Below are 19,831 nucleotides of genomic sequence, written 5' to 3' on the forward strand. Positions count from 1 at the left end.
CTCTGACTTCTATTTTCTACCCCTTTCATTCTGTTCGAACTAGACTGAATTTCTCACTATTGCAAATGCTCCAGGCATACTTGTGTACTTGCTGCTGATTCAGTCTGGAATGCGTTTTCCTCAGATATCCAGATGACATGTGCTTTCCATTCTTTTAGTTCTTTACTTGAAAGCCTCTTTCTTAGCAAGACCTTTCTTGGCCAGCCTAACATGTTACTGACCTCCCCACACAACACATTAAAATTTCATTTATCTGCCTTCGTCTTTCTCCTCTAACATGTATATATTTTGCCGATCTAGTTCATTACTATGTGTTTACATCACTCTCATGTCTAGGATTTTTGTGTATTCACTGCCATAGCCTCAGTGCCTAGAAAAGGGCCAAGCGTACAGTACTACACAAATACTGACAGTGAGTGGAGTTTTACCTATGTATATTGTTTTAAACATTATGCAACTCGCAAAGAAATAAGAAACAAGATTGATGTGGAATCATTCTGACAATTCTACCTGTCAGTTATGTGCATTTTAAATACTCTTTTTGGCTCTTTCCAATAAGCCCTATTTTCTCCATGAATACTTTTCCATTTAGGGAGAGATGCCCAATATTGTGGTTACTTACCATTTTTATTATTAATTTAATAGTTTTAATTATGGTAACATGGATCAAAGGAATAGCTTACTTCATTTATATTTTATTATGAAATAGAAAATACAGTGGTGGTAAGTTATTCTAAGACTTTAAAAAAATCTTGCCAAAGATTAATGAACTCTCAATATCTGAAATAAAAAGACGAATTTGGAATTTGTTGCTCATTACACTGAGAGAGCTGTGTTGGTCAGACACGGTCTTTTATGACAGAGTGGCTTGCTCCACTTATATATGGTTTCTGGACAAGTGGGATTTGAGGACTAGTGGACTTTCAGAGGCATAAGTGGGTTGACATCCTCTGAAGCAGCATGATTATTCTGGTGAGAGGGGTGTTGATTGGTTGGCACTCTGAGGCATGTTTATTCAAATAAGCTTGTCTCTGACTGGCTTTCTTTCAGAAGGAAGTGGTCTACATTGATTGGTGAGTGAGGCCGATGGTCACTGATTGATTAAACACAATTCAAACCAGTTCTGGTGGCTCCATGTTACCATGGCTGCTTGTTAGTCTTTTCCTAAGTTTGAGGCAACTTTTTAACCAAATGTTTTTTGTGTAAAAGTTGCCTTCCATTTACTATGTTCAAAATGAAGATTATCTCATATTCTATAATTATAAATTTATTTTTGAAGTTTGGGTCAAGAGGAATTAATAATTGCTCTCAGAAAGATCCCTCCTTTTTTAGATGCTTAGTGTTAACCAGAACGGTTATTTGCATAACTATATTTTTTAAAAATATTGTTAGTTTTATTTTTAGTTTTGGTATTCTTAGGGGCTCAGGCTCAACTGCTAAAATAATAATTTCTTCAGAGGGAATTTAAGTCTTTTTGTACATTTTTCAAAGTATATAATAATGATATTCTTATGCATGCATTTACTACGTAAAAATGTAATTAATACTTTTCTGTTGGTAAATCTAGCCTTCTATATTAAGATTAGATACTAGCATTAATAATATAGAAAAGTTATCAAATAATTTTATTTTCAAAGAAAATCATAACTAATTGGATTACTATTTTTGAACTATATATAACAGCATATGGGTATTTTGTTTTAAATTTCCAAATTTTTCCCAGTTTTATTAAGCTATAGTAATTGATATGTAACATTGTATATGTTGAAGATATACAGTGTGTTCTTTTATACACTTATGTTAAATGATTACCACAGTAGTGTTAGTTCACATTTCTATCACCTCATATAATTACCAGTTATTTTCTTGTGGTAAGAACATTTAGATCTAAACTCATAACAATTTTCAGGTTTATAATACAATATTGTTAATATAATCACCATGTTTTTCACTGGATTTCCAGAACTTAATCATTTTATTACTGGAAGTTTTTAATCTTTGACTAACATTTTCTTATTTTTCCCACTCCCCCAGTCCTGGCTACCACCACGATACTCTCTGATTCTAGGATTTTGGCTATTTTAGATTCCACATATAAGTGAGCTTGTACAGTATTTGTCTTTCTCTGTCTGACTTATTTCACTTATCATAATACCCTAAAGGTATCCATGTTGTTGAAAATGACAAGATTTCCTTCTTTCTCATGGCTGAAAAAATTCCATTGTATATGTGTCCAGGTATATATATGTTTGTGTAGTATAAACTTACATAAACACACACACGCATACATACATACCACATCTTTTTAATCCGTTCATCTATTTATGAACATTTTGTTTACATATCTTGGCTATTGTGAATAATGCTGCAATGAACAGGGGAGTGCAGATATCTGTTAAATCCTTTTAAAGGATGGACAGAATGTCCTATAAATATTATGTCCATTTGATCTAATGTTGTTTCAAGCTTAACATTTCCATGTTGCTTTTCTGTCTGTATGATCTATGTATTACTGAAAGTGTAATATTGACACCCCCTGCTATTATTGTAATGTCTGTTTCTACCTTTAGTTCTGTTAGTATCTGCTTAATATTTTTAGGGCTCCAATGGTGGATGCATATGTATTTATATTGTAATTGTTATATTGTCTTTATGGATTGATTCTTTTATCATTATATAAAGGACCTCCTTATTCTCTTGTTAAAATTTTTGGCTTAAAATATCTTACGTATGATAATAAGTATAGCTACAACTGTTTTTGTTTCCATCCCTTCATGACAAGTCTCTAAGTATTTTTAAGAATGAATTGAGTCTCCTGGAGACAGCAGATAGTTGGGTCTTATTATTCAATCCATCCAGCCACTCTGTGCCTGTTGATTGGAGAATTTAATACATTAACCAAATTAAATTATTGACAGATAACAACTTACTAATGCTATCTTGTTGTCTGGCTATTTTGTAACTCTCTTGTTCCTTTCTTCCTCACTTGTTGCCTTTCTTTTTGAATAAATTTTCTCTAATAGTATGCTTTGATTCCATTCTCTTTTTTGTGAACCTGCTGTCAGTTTTTGCTCTGTGATTACCATGAGGTTTACATAAAACATCATATAGCTATGTTTTATGTTGATCACAACTTTGCATAAACAATCTCTACCCATATAGTCCCCCCTTTTATGTTTTTAATGATACAATTTACCTCTTTTTACATTACAAATTATTCAGAAATTAGTTATAGTTATTTAAACTAACTTTTTAGGGTTAATTGGTTAACACACCATCATTTTGCAATATTAATGTATTCTGAATTTGATTTTTTTGTTGTTTTATTATTTCCTTTCATTTAAGCTTAAAAACTGCTTTCAGCATTTCCTGTAAAGCAAGTCTTGTGGTGATAAACTTTCCCAGTTTTTGTCTCTGTGGGAAGGTATTGTTTGTTTATTTATTTTTGTTTATTCCCCCCTCCCCTTCTTCATTTCTGAAAGACAGCTTTGCTAGACTAAGTATTACTGGTTGGCAGTTTTTTTCTTTGCACACTTTGGGTATGTCGTCCTACTCTCTGCTGGCCTGCAAGGTCTCTGCTGAGAAATTCACTGTTAGACTCATGGGGGTCTCCCTATAAGCTACAAGCCTTTCTTTTTTTTCTTTTTTTTCTTTTTTTTTTTTTTTGACAGTTTTATTGTAATGTGTTTTGGAGATCTTTCTCAGTTTATCTGGTGACTTGTGAGCTTCAGGAACCTAGATGTCCACATCTTTCTTCAGGTTTGGGAAGTTCTGAGCCATTGTTTTCTTTAAATAAGCTTTCTACCCCCTTCTCCCTCTCTTTTTCTGGAATGGCAGTAATTTCATAATTGTTTGTTTGTTTACTCTCACCTGAGAATGTGTTTTTTATTAATTTTAGAGAGAGGGAAAGGGAGAGAGGGGAAAGAGGAGAGAGAGAAAGAAACATCAGCATGAGAGAGAAACTTTGATCGGCTGTCTCCCATATGCACCCTGACCAGGGATCAAACTCACAACTAGGTATCTCATATGTTCCCTGAGGGTAATTGAAGCCACAGCCCTTTGGTATACGGGACAGTACTCCAACCAACTGAGCCACCCTGCCAGGGCACAAATTGTTTCTTTTGATGGTATCCCATAATTCAAATAGATTTTCCTCACTTTTTTTCATTCTTTATCTTGTTCTCTCTGTTTGTATTATTTTGAAGTTCCTGTCTTTTAATTTACAGATTTTTTTTTTCTGCTTGAGTCATTCTGCTGTCATTGCTCTCTTTTGCATTATTCATATTATTCATTGTATTCTTCAACTCCAGAAATTCTGTTTATTTTTTTCCTCATTGTTGAATTTCTCATTTTGTTTGCATATTGTTTTTCTAATTTTCTTGAATTGCCCTTTTGCGCCCTTTTGTGTTTTCTTGTAACTTACTGAGTTTCCTCAAAACTGCTATTTTGAGGTTTTTATTGGGTAAATCACATATGCCCATGTCTTCGGGATTGGTTACTGGAAGTTTATTTTGCTCCTTTGCTGGTGTCATGTTTCCTTGGTTTATTCCATGCTCCTTAAAGGTTTTCATTGCTGTGTTTACATTTGAAGTAACAGTCACCTCTTCCTGTCTTTAATACCACCTTGTCAACTGCATCCAGACTTGTATTTTTTTGTTGTTCCAGTATGTGTGCTGGAACTTTTTTGATGAAAATATTTTCATAAAGGCTCTCTCCTCTGAGGGTGATTATTATCTGAAACCATTTTCAAGGGGCTGCCAGAAAGTGCTGAGAGTGGCTGGAGCCAATTCATGGGCACTCAGGGTTCACAGCTGCGACTGGTCAGTATGCTTGTTATCCAAAGTAAGGGTGGGTAAGATTTCTTTTAGATTCCTTGCCATCTGTGGCTGGATCCCACAGTTCCCACAAAGGCACTTTTGTGTGTGGATCGATGCCACATTGTCGTTCATGGTGGCAAAGGCAGTGGGGGGCACAGGGGGTGGTGCATAGCACATAACTTGGGACACCTTATTTAGCCATCATGCTGACTGACATCACTCTAGTATGTGGGTAATTTAAAAGTAAACTCTTTTTCCCAAGATATTCCTCTGATTTCTTCCTTCATGTTATACATGCTTCATGCTACTTTAAAAATCATTCATAGAAGAAACTGAATTATTACTCCCTTGTCTAGGAGTCATTGCTTTAAGCAGTGAATTCCAGCTTTTTAGTGCAGCATTCAAGGTTTTTCAAGATTTCTTCCCTGACTGATCTCTCATCTCACTACTTGCTTTTATTATTTTATACTTTTTCTTTCCATTTCCTAGGAAACACCTCAGTGCTATGTGCCTCATTTTTATGTTCACATTCTCATCTCTAAGTAAAATTGCTTTCTACCATTTGTTTTCTTGGTGACTTCCTCTTTTTATTTTACCTCTTCTGTCAGTCTTCCTTGTGTTCACTTAAAACTCTTCATAATCAACTCTTAACTGTCACATTGTATTATACTTGTATCTTTCTTTTTAGCAAGGAATGTGTATTTCCTTGCATACATTTAGTACTTCATAACTGCTTTGTGAATTAGTAAATGAATTAATATAGGTAAGATTTGGAATTTCACAGTACTTCTAAAGTCTTTATCAGTACAATTATTAGAAAACATCGGCTTCTTTAATGAATTTTTTAAAAGCAGTGGCCATGGCTTGCAAATGAGGGAGGTAAAGAAAAATGAAAATGAGAAATGAACATCATAATAACCTGTAATTATACCAACGTTTGAGAAGGCTGATTCACTAACTGGTGGTTTACTGAAAGTGAATGGTAACAGCAGTTTAAGTGAAAGAGATCAGAATGGTAGAAGGTAAAACCTATAAATTTTTTATTTCTAGGTAAAGGAATATTAGCAATGATTACTCTTTCTGGAAATAAAACACCATATGTAGTGTACAGGCTGAGTCTGTATCACTGTTGAAAGTTTAAGATAACAACTGACTCTTAAAATAAGCAGTTTCAAGAAATAGTTGCCATGGAAGCCAGACTCTAGTAAATAAGTATAAACAATTCCTTAGAGAATTTTTACTGGGAGGGGCAATAGAAAAACAGGTGATGATGGAAGAAGAATGTGGAGTTCAAGGGAGTTTTCTTTCTTTTTTATTTTAAAATGGGAGTTTGCGGAGTACGTCTGTATGTTACTGGAAATGATCCAGTAGAGATGGACATATATTAAATTTATTTGCATTTCCAAGTATTGGAAAGCTCCTAGATTGTATTGCATTATATTTTAAAAATTAGAGTAAACTGCCCTGGCTGATGTTGCTCAGTGGATTGAGTGCTTGCCTGCCAGCTAAAAGGTGGTTGTGAGTTTGCCCCAGTCGGAACACATTCCTGGGTTGTGGGAAGGTCCCCAGTTGGGGGCGTGCGAGAGGCAGCCGATGATGTAGCTCTCACACATAGATGTTTCTGTGCCTCTCTTTCTCCTTCCTTTCCTCTCTAAAAATGAATAAATAAAATTTTTTTAAAAATAAAAAAAGATTAGAGTGAGCTAAGTGTCCATAGTACTCCTATCACGTACACTTTTGTGGTAAGAGGTTGTTTCTTTAGAATGGTTTCACATTGGAATATTCTTATATACTGACTATGCAGATAATTACTTAAAAGTTATATGATCACATACAGATTTTAAAAATTAAATAATAATAAACAAACATTGAAACCATACTTAATAGAACTTAATCATTTCTTAAAAATTCTAGATATTACAGTGCCTTTGACAGTTATCTTCATGAATAGCTATGATTTTGTAAGGTATTCTAAAGTATTAGGTTATATTAATAGTCTTTTAGATTCTGGGGAAAAGAGGAAAATTTTATGTATGTGCAACAGAAAAATAAACTGGTAACAATCTATTGTAAATTATTACTTTTGTACTATAAATTTCTAAAGTATAAAAACCGTTGGGTCTATGCCAACAGTGCCATTAACACATACTATATTCTCAGTAACTATAGTTTGAATGTGGGAATAAACCATTGAATGATGAATGAATGCCTGTTGATGAATTTGTTTATCAAAAACATCTTTAGGTTATTAAAAGAATATTTTCAGTATGGCCTAGATATAAAATTCTTTTTATTTTTTAAAAATAGGGGTAATATTCAGAAATTATTATTTATAATTATAGCTAGAAATAGAATAATGTAAACTCATTTACTATCATAATACTTAAAAATAAGTATTATTTCAAAGCATATTGTGAAACACGATTTTTTTCCTCAATCTAACATCCTTTTTTAATTATATTTTATTGACTATGCTATTCCATTGTCCTGGTTTTTCCCTCTTTGCCTCTACTTCACACAGCACCCCCCACACTTCCTCAGGCAGTCTCCCCACCATTCTTCATGTCCATGGGTCATGCATATACGTTCTTTGGCTACTCCATTTCCTGTATTGTACTTTACATACCCATGACTATTCTGTAACTATCTATTTGTACTTCTTAATCCCCTCATCTCTTTACCTGTTCCCCCATAGTCCCCTCCCATTTGGCAACCATCAAAATGCTCTCCATATCCATGATTCTTTCTCGCTTCTTCTGTTTGCTTAGTTTGTTTTTTAGACTCAATTGTTGATAGATATGTATTTTTGCCATTTTATTGTTCATAGTTTTGATCTTCTCTATCTTACCTAAGTCCTTTAACATTTCATATAATAATGGTTTGGTGATGATGAACGCCTTTAGTTTTTTTTGTCTGGGAAGTTCTTTATCTGCCCTTATATTCTAAAGGATAGATTTGCTGGGTAGAACTATCTTGCCTGTAGGCCCCTGCTTTTCGTGATTTTGAATATTTCTTGCCAATCCCTTCCAGCCTGCAAAGTTTCTTTTGAGAAGTCAGCTGACAGCCTATGGGAACTCCACTCTAGATAACTAACTTCTTTTCTCTTGTTGCTTTTAAGTCTTTCTTTAAGCTTTGGCATTTTAATTATATGTCTTGGCATGGGCTTCTTTGCATCCATCTTGTTTGGGACTCTCTATGCTTCCAGGGTTTGCATGCCTATTTCCTTCACCAAATAAGGAAAGTTTATTATTTTTTTCAAGTAGATTTCCAATTTCTTGCTTTCTCTCCTCCTTCTGGCACCCCTATGATGCATATGTTGGACCTCTTGAAATTGTCCCAAAGGCTGCTTATACTGTCCTCATCTTTTTGGATTTTTTCTTCTTGTTCTGATTGGTTGTTTTTTGCTTCTTTAATGTTCCATATCATTGACTGACTTCTGGGTTTCATCCACTCTACTCTGTTGTGTCTCTGTAAATTGTTCTTTATTTCAATTAGTGCATCCTTCATTTCTGACTGGATCTTTTCTGTGCTGCTGAGATCCTCACTAAGATCCTTGAGCATCCTTATTACCAGTGTTTCGAACTCTGCATCTGATAGATTGTTTATCTCCATTTCATTTAGCTATTTTTCTGGAGTTTTGTTCTATTCTTTCATTTGGGCCATGTTTCTTTGTCTCCGCATTTTGGCAGCCTCCCTGTGTTTATTTCTATGTATTAGGTAGAGCTGCTTTGACTCAGTGTTTTGGTAGTGTTGCCTAATGTACTAGGTGTCCTGTAGTGTTCAATGGCACAGCCTCCCCTATCATCCAAGGTGGGTACTCAAGGTGCACCCTTCATGAGGGCTGAGTACACCCTCCTCTTGTAGTTGAGCGTTGGTTGCTATTGGCAGGTCAATGGGAGGGATTTACCCAGGCCAGTCAGCTGCAAGGGGTTGTGACCACTGACCCCCAACCTGTGCCCTCTGTGAAGGATCAGCTATGCAGGGGCAGGGTGGTAGTACTCCAATGTGGTCTGTAGCTGTCCACTGGATGCACTGGCCCTGTGGTTTCCCAGGTGGTACAGGCCAATGTCAGCCCCAACCCGTGTTTTGCCTGGGGCAACCCTGCCTGAGCTGTAAAGCAATCTGAAATGGCTGCTACTTGTGCTAGACTTGGAGATTCCTAAGCAAAGCCGAGCAGTGAATCTAGTCTGGCTGCTGGCTATTAGTGTAGGGCCTGGGGCTCAATGAGGTCAGCTGTTGTTTGTTTGAGAAGATTTGAGAAGTTGTGACCAGCCATTCATATGGAAAAGCAGCTTGGGTAGGCTTATAAGTTGGGTGGGGCAGAGTCTCAGGGGATCTCCAGGGTGAGGCAAACAGTGTTAACCAGGTTGATGGAGTCTCAAATATGGCACCAGCTTGCTGGCTCTCTGGCTGTGTGGCTCTTTGGGGAAAAGTGGCAATGGCTTCTGCTTACCTATGCCAGACACTTCAGTTTCTCCCAGTATGTCACTTGGTGCCTTTCAAGCTGCTACCCCAATGCTGGAGCTCAGAGGGAGTGAGTCTGAGTAGGTGAGTTCATGTGTGGGTTTTTTAAGAGGAACTCTTTGGGGCTCCAGCAGTCTTTTGGACCAAGTCAATCCCTGCTGTATTTTGCAGCCAGAAGTTGTGAGAACTTATCTTCCCAGCACTGAAACCATGGGCTGGGGGTCCAGGTGTGGGACTGGGACTCGTCGTTCCTGAGATATCCCTCCCAAATTTTTATCCACCACACATGGGTAAGGGACCAGTCTGTTCTGCATCTGCACCCCTCCTACCAGTCTGGATGGAGGGGGTTTCTTTAATTTTGTAGTTGTCTGACTTCCATTCACCTCAATTTCTGATGATTCTGAGTGACAGTTGTTTTATATTTTAGTTGTAATTTTGATATGGTTGTGTGAGGAGGCGAGCCATGTCTGCCTATGCCACCATCTTGCCCGTTCTCAAAACACATGTTTTGAGGCCAGATTTCCTGGGTTTGAATTCTGGATCTGCTATTCACCACCTCTATAGACTCTGGCAAGCGACTTAGCTTTTCTATGCCTTATTTTATTTCTTTGTAAAATACCTGATATATTGCCTACCTTCAAGATTTTTTTGCCAGGATTAAAATGCTCCTAAGACATGTAAAATGCTCACAATAATGCCCACTTGTTGCATAGTAAGTCCTCAAAAAGCTAATATCATGACTATCATAAAAAGGTTTCCTTCATATAAGGGCTTAACTAATACTTTCCAACTAGGTCTTAGTGCCAGTAAAAACTTGTTTTTATTGAAAATGACAATAAAAAACCTTGGTATATTATTTCTTCCTATCAAATAGTGCAAGTAACAAACGTGTTTTTCCTTTTGCATTGACTATCAGCTTGATCTGAATTTAGTACTTCATATTAATATTATTAGTAGTGTATTTTCTTTGTCCTTTAATGTCAGTTATTCTTTCTATTTATTGTTTAATGCCCCTTATAGAAAATTACAAATGCAGACATTTTACATAAGAAACAACAGGTTTAGCTATTCTTTGTATCTCAAGTATTTAATATTTACCTGAGAACAGTTGTTTGTTTTCTTTTTAGGTCTGCACAGAAAACATCTCATGAAGAGAAAACATCTAGTGAAGAGAACAAGGTATTGTAAAAAATAAACTATCAAAAATATTATTTGTAGTAAAAAAATTAAAATAGATACAGAGCAAAAATAGAAAATTTTCCTTTTTGTAGAGACATGTACTTGGAGAAAGTAATTTAGAAATATTAGTTATTAATAAAGATATCTTTTTTATAAAAATCAGTTCTTTTAAGAATATCTGTGTTTTTGCGTTTATAAAAAGGTGGATATTTATACATAATATATTTTACCAACATTTTGAAAAACAGTATTATTTATTTGTAGGTCAAAGAGGAATTTAATTCCATGGATAACCTTGATGACTTAACTCAGTCATCTGAAACAGTTTCAGAACATTGTGAGTTGCCTTACTCCAGTTGTAAGAATTCCTTGTTACTAATTGAACAACTTGGCATGGATTGTAAAGGTAGGACTCTTGGATAAATATAAGGTGTTTTTATGTATACTGTAATAATAGATGCACAACTTCTCTAGTACTGAACAATAGAGCACTGATGTGTTTTATAGCTGTTTACCTAAGAAATATGTTTTATATTACTATAAAGTGTGAGCGATTATATGCTCTCATTCAAAGAGCTATGATAATTCCACTCTACTTTCTCAGTGTGAATGTCAGTGCCTAGTGTGTTTATTGACTCTTTCTTTTGATGCCTTCACCCACAGTCAGGTTATGAAGATTCCCTCCCAGAATACTGAAATAACCTCATAACTATTTTTCCTCACTTTTCATCTCCTGGACTATTGGTCTACATTGCAACTGTAATAATTATATATTTAAAAAATTGAAATCTCATTGTGTTTAAAACCCAGCCTTTACTTGTCATTGCTCTAAGGTTGAACACCACAATATCCTCTAGCTTCATTTTGCATCATTTCATATCCTCTTTCCATCCATGTTACAGCCACTGTCTTACATTTTTTCCTGTAAGTGCTTTTTTTCCAACAACTTAGTTAGGTAAACTACACATATATGAGATGTATAGTTTCATAGTTTTGACATGTGTATACACATATGAACTCATCTCCACAGCCCAGATAGTTAAAATATCTATCACTCCTAAAGGTTTTTTCATACCCTTTTATATCCCTTATTAAGAGACTGCCAAATTGTTCTTTTGCACCATTTTCCATTCCCACCAGCAGTATAGGAGACTTTCAGTTCCTCCATATTTTCACTAAATCTAGTATTGTCGGTTTTTTAAATCTTAGCCATTTTGATGGGTGCAGTATGTATATCATTATGGTTTTTATATGCATTTCCCTAATAACTAATTATGTTGAGCATCTTTTCATGTACTTATTTGCCATCTGTATATCTTCTCTGAACTATCTGTGTAAATTTTTTGCCATTTTAAAAATTACATTGTTTTCATATTTCTTGAGTCTTGACGGTTCTTTATATATTCTAGACACAATTTCTTTGTCAGCCATATTTTTCTACAAGGAATTTTCTCCCAGACTTTGGCTTGTCTTTTTGTTTTCCTCACAAGTGTCTTTTGAAGAGCAGAAGTTTTTCATCCTCTTTTTTTTTCAGTCCTCACCAGAGGACATTTTTTCATTGCTTTTTAGAGAGAGAGGAAGGGAGAGATGAAGATAAGAGAGAAACATTAATTGGTCCCCTATCGTATACCAGGGATTGTTTCTCACCCAAACCAGAGATCGTTTCACACCCAAACCAGGGATCAAACCTGTGACCTTTTGGTTAGGGGACAACACTGCAACCAACTGAGACACACTGGCAAGGCTACTTTTTCTTTTTGATGAAATCCAGTTTATCCATTTGTTCTTTTATGGATTTTGCTTTTATTGTTCATGTGTAAGAATACTTTGCCTAGCACAAGGTCACAACGTTTTCTTTTAAGTCTTCCTTTAGGAACTTTATCATTTTAGGTCTTGCATTTAAATATGGTTCATTTTGTTTTCTCTTTTACATATGATGCAAGTTATAGATCCAAGTTCATTCCTTTGCATATGGATATCCAGGTGTTCCAGCACCATTTGTTGAAAAGGCTGTATTTTCTCTACTTTAAGTCACTGTGCCTTTTTCAAATGAGTTCACCATCCTGGAAAAATTGATATTTTTAACAATATCAAATTTTCAACCCCTGATCAAAGTATATGTCTCCATTTATACAGGTCTTCTTTAATTTTTCTTAGTAATATTTTAGTGTATAGATCTTTCTATCTTTTATGAGATTATCCATAAGTATTTCTTATTTTTTAATGCAGTTGTAAATAATATATCTTAAATTTTAACCTCTGATTGTTTGTTCACTGCCAATATATAGAAATACAATTGATTTTTGTATATTGATTCTGTATCCTTCAACTTAGCTAAACTCATTTATTAGTTCTAGCAGCTTTTTGGTAGACTCTGTCAGATTTTCTACATAACAAAATGTTGTCAGACTTTCTTCCTTAAACTACTATTATTAAAAATTAATGGACATGACTATATTTCAGTAACATTTTATTTACTGAAACAAGCAACCTGGCCCACAGGTTGGAGTTTACTGGCTCCTGTTATATGATCAGGTTTACTTCTTCCTTTCCTGTATGGATGGCTTTTGTTTCTTAATCTTGCTTAATTACACTGGCTAGAAATTCTAGTATAGTGCCTCATAGACAGGAAAAGTGATCATTCCTGTCTCATTCCTGATTCTTTAGGGCAAGAATTCACCTTTTAATGATTACTTGTGATGTTTGCTATAGAGTTCTCATAGGTCTTTCTTTTTTTTTATCATATTAAAGAAATTTCCTTGTATTCTTAGTTTGCTAAAGATTCTTTTATTTTTACTCAATTACAGTTGTCCCACATTTTTCTCCATTGCTCTCCCCTGCCTCACCAACCCACCACTTCTTTTTTAACCAGGAATAGATGTTGAATTTTGTCCAGTGCCTTTTTTTCCCTAGTGATATGATTATAGTATGTGGTTTATTAATATGGTAAATAACAGTTGATTTTTTTACTTTTAAAAAAATAACAGCTTTATTGAGATATAATTTATTACCATACAATTAATCAATTTAAAAAGTAGAATTCAGTCATTTTTAAGTATTTTCACAGAGTTGTACAACATCACCACAGTTGATGTAAAAATATTTTCATCACTCCCAAAAGAAACCCTGTACCCATTTATAACTACTTTTAAAGACAAATTTAGGACTATACAGTTCAGAAAAAAACATTTTTTTTCTGATTCCACCTTCCCGCCTCTGCGCCATCCAGGGCGGTGGCCTGGGCCCCGGTACTCAAACCGCGAGATAAACAGTGTCCTGTGTGCCTCTTTCTGGGTCACCACCGTCAGGCTTCAGCTCACTACTACCGCCATTATGAACATCCGCAATGCTAGGCCAAGCGACCTGACGAGCATGCAACACTGCAACCTCCTCTGCCTTCCCGAGAACTACCAGATGAAATACTATTTCTACCACGGCCTTTCCTGGCCCCAGCTCTTTTACATCGCTGAGGATGAGGACGGGAAGATTGTGGGCTACATCCTGGCCAAAATGGAGGAAGACGGAGCTGATGTCCAGCACAGACACATCACCTCCCTGGCGGTGAAGCGTTCACACCGGCGCCTCGGCCTGGCCCAGAAGCTCGTGGACCAGGCCTCCCGGGCCATGGTGGAGAACTTTAATGCCAAGTACGTGCCCCTGCATGTCAGGAAGAGTAACTGGGCCACCCTGTACTTGTATTCTGACACCCTCAACTTCCAGATTAGTGAGGTGGAACCCAAATACTATGCAGATGGAGAAGATGCTTATGCTATGAAGCGGAGTCTCACGCAGATGGCAAATGAGCTGAGACCGCCGCTGGAGCTGAAGGAGAAAGGCTGTTGCGTGGTGCTGGGAGAAGGGAGAGACCAGAGGCAGCACACTTCCTGGTTCTAAAGGGTCCGGTCAGGAGAAGAACCCAGCCCCTGACAACAGTGGCAGTGACAGCAAGGAACCCAATGAGTCCACAGAGAGCACTGGTGCCCAGGACGGCCCAGAAGACTCAAATTCCACCTCCTAGAACATGCTGAATCATTATTGGTCTTTGTGTCTCAGCCACGTCTGTCCCTTGAGCCCAAGCCTAGCTTGTCTGCTTTGCAGCATTTCACAATGACCCCAATGGCTTCTCACTCTCAACTCTCAACCACAACCTTCCATGTACACTACTGGTCATGACAGAACACCTGGACACAAGAGCCTGCTGCACAAGGCCCAAGGAAGTTGGAGGCCTGCCATCATGGAATCTCCCTTGGCCTATTCACACCATGCTGCCGTTTTATCCTGTTTGTAGTAGTTCTTTCTTGGGTGTCGTTGTCTTGCAAGGATGTCTCTTCCTAGAATGCCAGATAGGAAGCAGGGTAAACTCCTGAAGCTCCTCTGCTTTCAGTTTTTGCTTTTATTGACCTGGGTTTCTGTCCATGGAGGTAGTTAGGATCAAGTCAGACTTCATGCTCCCTTTCTGTTCTTTCTTCCTCTTTTCTGATAGAAGTTCTCTGCTTCCACTTCCTTTCCCTGGGACCACACCACCTATGTTGCCCTCACTGTCCTTCAGGAGGTGATCTTCTCCTTCCCAGTGGAAAGAAGTGATCAGTAAAGGCTTCTGTGCAATCAGAGCTTAGAGATTTTAAGAGAGGGACAACAGTAATTAAATGTGTCCATTTGTTTTGGGGTTTTTTTTTAATGACATAATTTGCCATTTATTGAATAACTGTATGATTCAGGCACAGCGCTGGGACCTTTCTTAATAATATCTTTAATCCTTAGAAGGTACAAATTATCACTGTTTTATAAAGGAGAAAAAGGAAGCTGAAAGAAGCAAAGTAAATATCTAGGATCTGAACCCAAGTCTATTTGAATTCAAAGCCAAAGTTCTTTCACATTCTTAATTGCTTGCTACTCTTTGCATTTATTTATAAAAGTGTGAAAACTACAGCAAAAAAGGAGAATCTGCTGTTTTAAAATGTTAAATGTTAATACATGGCAATTTATCTCATTTGTAAATATTTATGTAATCCACCATTATAACCTGGTTATTCACTAAGAATAAGTGAAAACAAAGTGCTTTGACCTCTGTAATGAAAGTCACAAGATAAATCCAGAGGTATCACTTAAAAAAAAAATTTTCTCACTTGGTAGGAAGCTGGATTGTAAATCCTATAGTTCTAGTTTGAAAAAGTCTACCTTAAAACAAAAACAAACTTATTTTGCTGTAGTGTTTGAATGGATATTTAGCTAAATTTGACTTTGCCACTAGTAACTTGCTCACACTGGGATTTACAAATATATCCATCTAGTTGTACTCTCAATGAAATAAATGATCAACAAAATTAGTAGATTCTTATAATGGAATGTGAGCGATGTTACAAATATATGCAGTAGCTAAAGATTCATGCCCCCACTCCCACTGGAAAAATTTTCCTTCCTGTGAGTATAGGGTGTGTATTTATCTTTTTAAAAAAGAAATGATTTTGGAGCTGATGTGGAAAGATCTTTTTAAATTAAATTTATTAAGGTAAGATTGATTAGTAACATATAAAGTTCAGGTGTTCAATGTTATAATATGACATTTATGTACTGTATTGTGTGCTTGACACTCAAAGTCTATTCTCCTTCCCTCAATATGTATTTGGCCCCCTTTACCGTCACTGATTTTTGAGTGTTAAACATGCCCTGCATTCGTGCGATAAACCCCATCTGGTTATGACAAATTGTCCTTTGGATGCATTGTCAGATTTGATTTGCTAATGTTTTGTTTAGAATTTTTACCTACATGCTCATGACATAGCTTTCTTAAAACATCTTTGTCTGATTTTGGTTTCAGGGTATTAGAGAATGAGTTGAGGCCTATTTCTCCTCTTCATTTTTTGAGAGAATTTGTGTAGAATTGGTATTATTTTTTTCTAAAATGTTTGGTAGAATACACCAGTATAGCCATTTGGGCCTGGAGGTTTTTCTCTTTTTGGAACGGTCTTTAACTAGAATTTTAGATTCTTTTATAGATACAGGGCTGTTTATCTTATTATCTGTTCTTTCTTGAGTTTTGATCATTTCTGTTTCTCAAGGAATTGACCTACTTCATCTGAATTGTCAAATTTATTTACATAAATTTTTTAATATTACTCTGTTATTTTCTATAAAATCTGCAGTAATATCACATTACTTATTTTGGTAATTTATGCCTTCTCTCTTTTCCTTTACTGGCCTACTAGAGGTTTATTACTTTTATTGATTCTCAGAAAGCACTTGTTTCGTTGTCTTGTCTTTAATCTTTCTTAATTTTCTCTCTTACTGATTTTGTCTTTGATATTTATTATTCTTATCTTTTGATTGCTTTAGGTTTAATTTGTTCTTCTGATTCTAGATTCTTAATGTGGAAGCTAAGGTCATTGATTTGAGACGTTTCTGATACAGATATTCAGTGCTGTAAATTTCACTTTTAAGTACCACTATAGCAGCATTCCACAAAGTCTAATGTATTTATTTTCATTTACATTCAGTCTAAAATACTTTTCTAATTTCTAATTTCTTTCTAATTTTTTCATTACCTCTTTGACCCAGGGGTTATTTAGATATGTAACTTAGTTTCCGAACACTTGAGTATTTTCCAGAGATATTTTTAATTTTAATTTTCAATTTGATATCTTTGTAGCTAGCATGCATACTTTATATGACTTAAATCATTTTGACTGACTCTCTCTATTAAGATTTATTTTATGACTCAGAATATAGTGTTTTTTGGTGTTTCATAGGTACTTGAAAAGAGGAAGGGTGTTTAAGTCTACTATATCCCAGATGATTTTCCACCTACTTGTTCTGGCTTTTTTGAGTGAGTGGTATTAAAATCTGTAATTGTAAACTTGTCTATTTTTCTGTGCAGTTCTATCCGTTTTTGCTTCATGTATTTTGAAACTGTTATTAAGTACATGATCATTTAGGATTAATATGCTCCTTATTAATTTATCATTATTCATCGACCTTGCTAATGACTGATATTACTTTTTGCTCTGAAATCTACTTTGGTGTCAAGATAGCCACTTACCTCAGCCTTCTTTTTTCTGGTGTTAGTGTCTTAAATTTCATGTCTGTGCTTTTAAAATTGTGTCTTCATGTTTAAAATGTATTTCTTACAGGTGTAATGCAGTTGGTCTTGGTTTTTTACCCAGTTGGACAATCTGTCTTTTAATTGAGGTTTTTAGACACCTTTCATTTAATGTGATTGTGAATATAGTAGGTTTGAATCTGTCATTCATGCTGTTTGAGTTCTTTTTGTCGCATCTGCTCTTTGTTCTGTTTTCATCCCTGTCTTCTTTTCAATTAATTGAGTAATTTTTATGATTTAGTTGTATTTCTTTTTTTGGCTTGTTTGCATAACTCTTTTGCTATTTTAGTGGTTGGTTTAGAGTTGCTTTATGACAAGTGACTTTCAATTATCACAATCTACTTTCAAGTAGTATTATAGCATATCATATGTAACATAGTAAAATTGTAACCTTCCGTTCCCCCTGCTTTTTTGGGAATTATACATTTGCCAGTTAATTTTTCTCACAATTCACTGATTAAAATTTAATAATTTTTTCTGTTGTGATGTCTAATATGCCTTTATTCCTATCCAGTATATTTTTCATGCCTGACATTATATTTTGCATCTTTATAGTGCAATTTGTTTTGGTTTTTTTAAATAGCTTTCATGCCTTTACTTGTCTTTTTGAGCTTTGTTTGCAATTTAGTTAAGTTTCTTAAAAACAGTTTGATCCTTTCTGGTCTTGCTGTTAAGATGTTAGATGAAACCAGAGCAGTGCTTTGCCAAAGGCTAATTACTCTCCCTTACTGAGGCAAGACCTTTCTGCCTGCTCTGTTCATTAGCCTGTGAGTTACCAGTTTTTTCAACCTGGGTAATGGAAATAGGTACTATTGCTGGTGCTGTGTGAGCACTGAGCACCAGGTACTGCTTCCTTTATTTTCAGATGTTTGTTTTCCCTGGTCGGCTATGATTTTCTGCCCATATCTGCGCTGTTCATGACTCAGCTGAGTAATCTCTGGAAACCTCCAGGATTCTTTTTCCATTCTGCTCCCTCTTCTCCAGGGTTCCAATCTGTGATCTCTACGCACCTTAGTTTCATCAGACCCTCAGCTTCATCACCTAACTCACTGTGTTGTGGCCTGGAAATTCCCTAAAGGCAGTAAGCTGGGATATTCATTAGGCTCACTTCATTTGCTTCAAGAATCATTGCCCTTCGTTACCTGAAGTTTGTTGTCTTGAAAATAGTTTTTAAATGTATTTTGTCTGTTTTGTTCTTCCTTGTTTCAGGTAGGAAGATAAATCAGTATCTATTACTCCATCTTGTTAGAAGTAGATTGCATAGAGTATCTATGCACATGCTGTAGAGTATCTAGAATGTTCTCCTTCCTCTTTTGTCTAATTGCCCCCAGCTCATCTTGCATTTATCACTATAGCCATCTCTTCTTCAGAGAAATCTTCTTTGGGCCCATTCTATCTTGAGTTCTATTACCTGATCATAGAACTCTGTTTACTTAAAATATCTACCTGATTTTATAATTAGCATTTAATTTGTCTTTTTACTCTAATAGACTTTAAACTGAACAAGAACCAGAGACCTTGTCTGTTTTATTTGAAGAGTTTAGTATAATGTCTTCCACATTGTAGGTACTCAATATATATTTTTTCAATGTATGAATGAGTATGTAAATGCACAGTCTTAAGACACAAAAAGTACTCATTTATTTTTCTATTTTTGTTTTCTTTCTGATGCAGATTCTGTTAGCCTACTGAAAATCCAGGACGCACTTCTTTCCAATGAAAGATTAATAGAACTTAAGAAAAATCACTGTGAAATACTTACAGGAAAAATTAAAAAAATGGAAAATAGGATTAGTGGACTACAAAAGGAGCTATCAGAAACAAAAGAAATGAAATCACAATTAGAGCATCAAAAAGTAGAATGGGAACAAGAACTCTGCAACTTGAGGTATTGAATAATTTGTTTTTAAAGAAATATTTAAGTATTTACTTTTATTTTTACATACTCTGTATAAGTAGGAAAAGTTTTGTAATAGCCTTATTACCATCTAAAATTTTACAGGGAAGAACATTTCCTTTACTATTATGGAGTATGACCTCTCGGAATAATATAACAATTTTTTACAGTGCATACTTCTAGTAATAAGTTAATATTTATTTTTTAAATCATGATTTCAAGGACCATATAGAAATCCACCATATGGAAATTTCATTGTTTATTTAATAAATTGAATTTTAGTAGTTTTTCATTATTATATATTATAATTAATCCTGCCAGGAATGTCTGTTATATAAGTCGGTTTCTACATTTTTGATTATGTATTCTGAATGAATT

General features: G+C 35.4%; 2 protein-coding genes across 3 annotated transcripts in view; both read left to right on the top strand.

The window, feature by feature from the left end:
* Nucleotides 1-19,831, top strand: part of ANKRD26 (ankyrin repeat domain containing 26) — a 124,734-nt gene that overhangs the window by 62,001 nt on the left and 42,902 nt on the right. For both annotated transcript variants that reach the window (XM_054592025.1, XM_054592017.1), the window contains 3 exons: nt 10,409-10,460; nt 10,725-10,866; nt 19,231-19,444. In XM_054592025.1, coding sequence (XP_054448000.1) covers nt 10,409-10,460; nt 10,725-10,866; nt 19,231-19,444 — 408 coding nt within the window. The remainder of the gene's footprint in view (nt 1-10,408; nt 10,461-10,724; nt 10,867-19,230; nt 19,445-19,831) is intronic.
* Nucleotides 13,794-14,478, top strand: LOC129085616 (N-alpha-acetyltransferase 11-like). The gene is given in 2 exon segments (XM_054592039.1): nt 13,794-14,314; nt 14,316-14,478. Coding segments are annotated over 2 exon segments (684 nt in total).

This window comes from Pteronotus mesoamericanus, unplaced genomic scaffold, assembly GCF_021234165.1.
Source record: "Pteronotus mesoamericanus isolate MK-2021 breed Mesoamerican mustached bat unplaced genomic scaffold, CSHL_Meso_final contig_130, whole genome shotgun sequence".
Classification (NCBI taxonomy): Eukaryota; Metazoa; Chordata; class Mammalia; order Chiroptera; family Mormoopidae; genus Pteronotus; species Pteronotus mesoamericanus.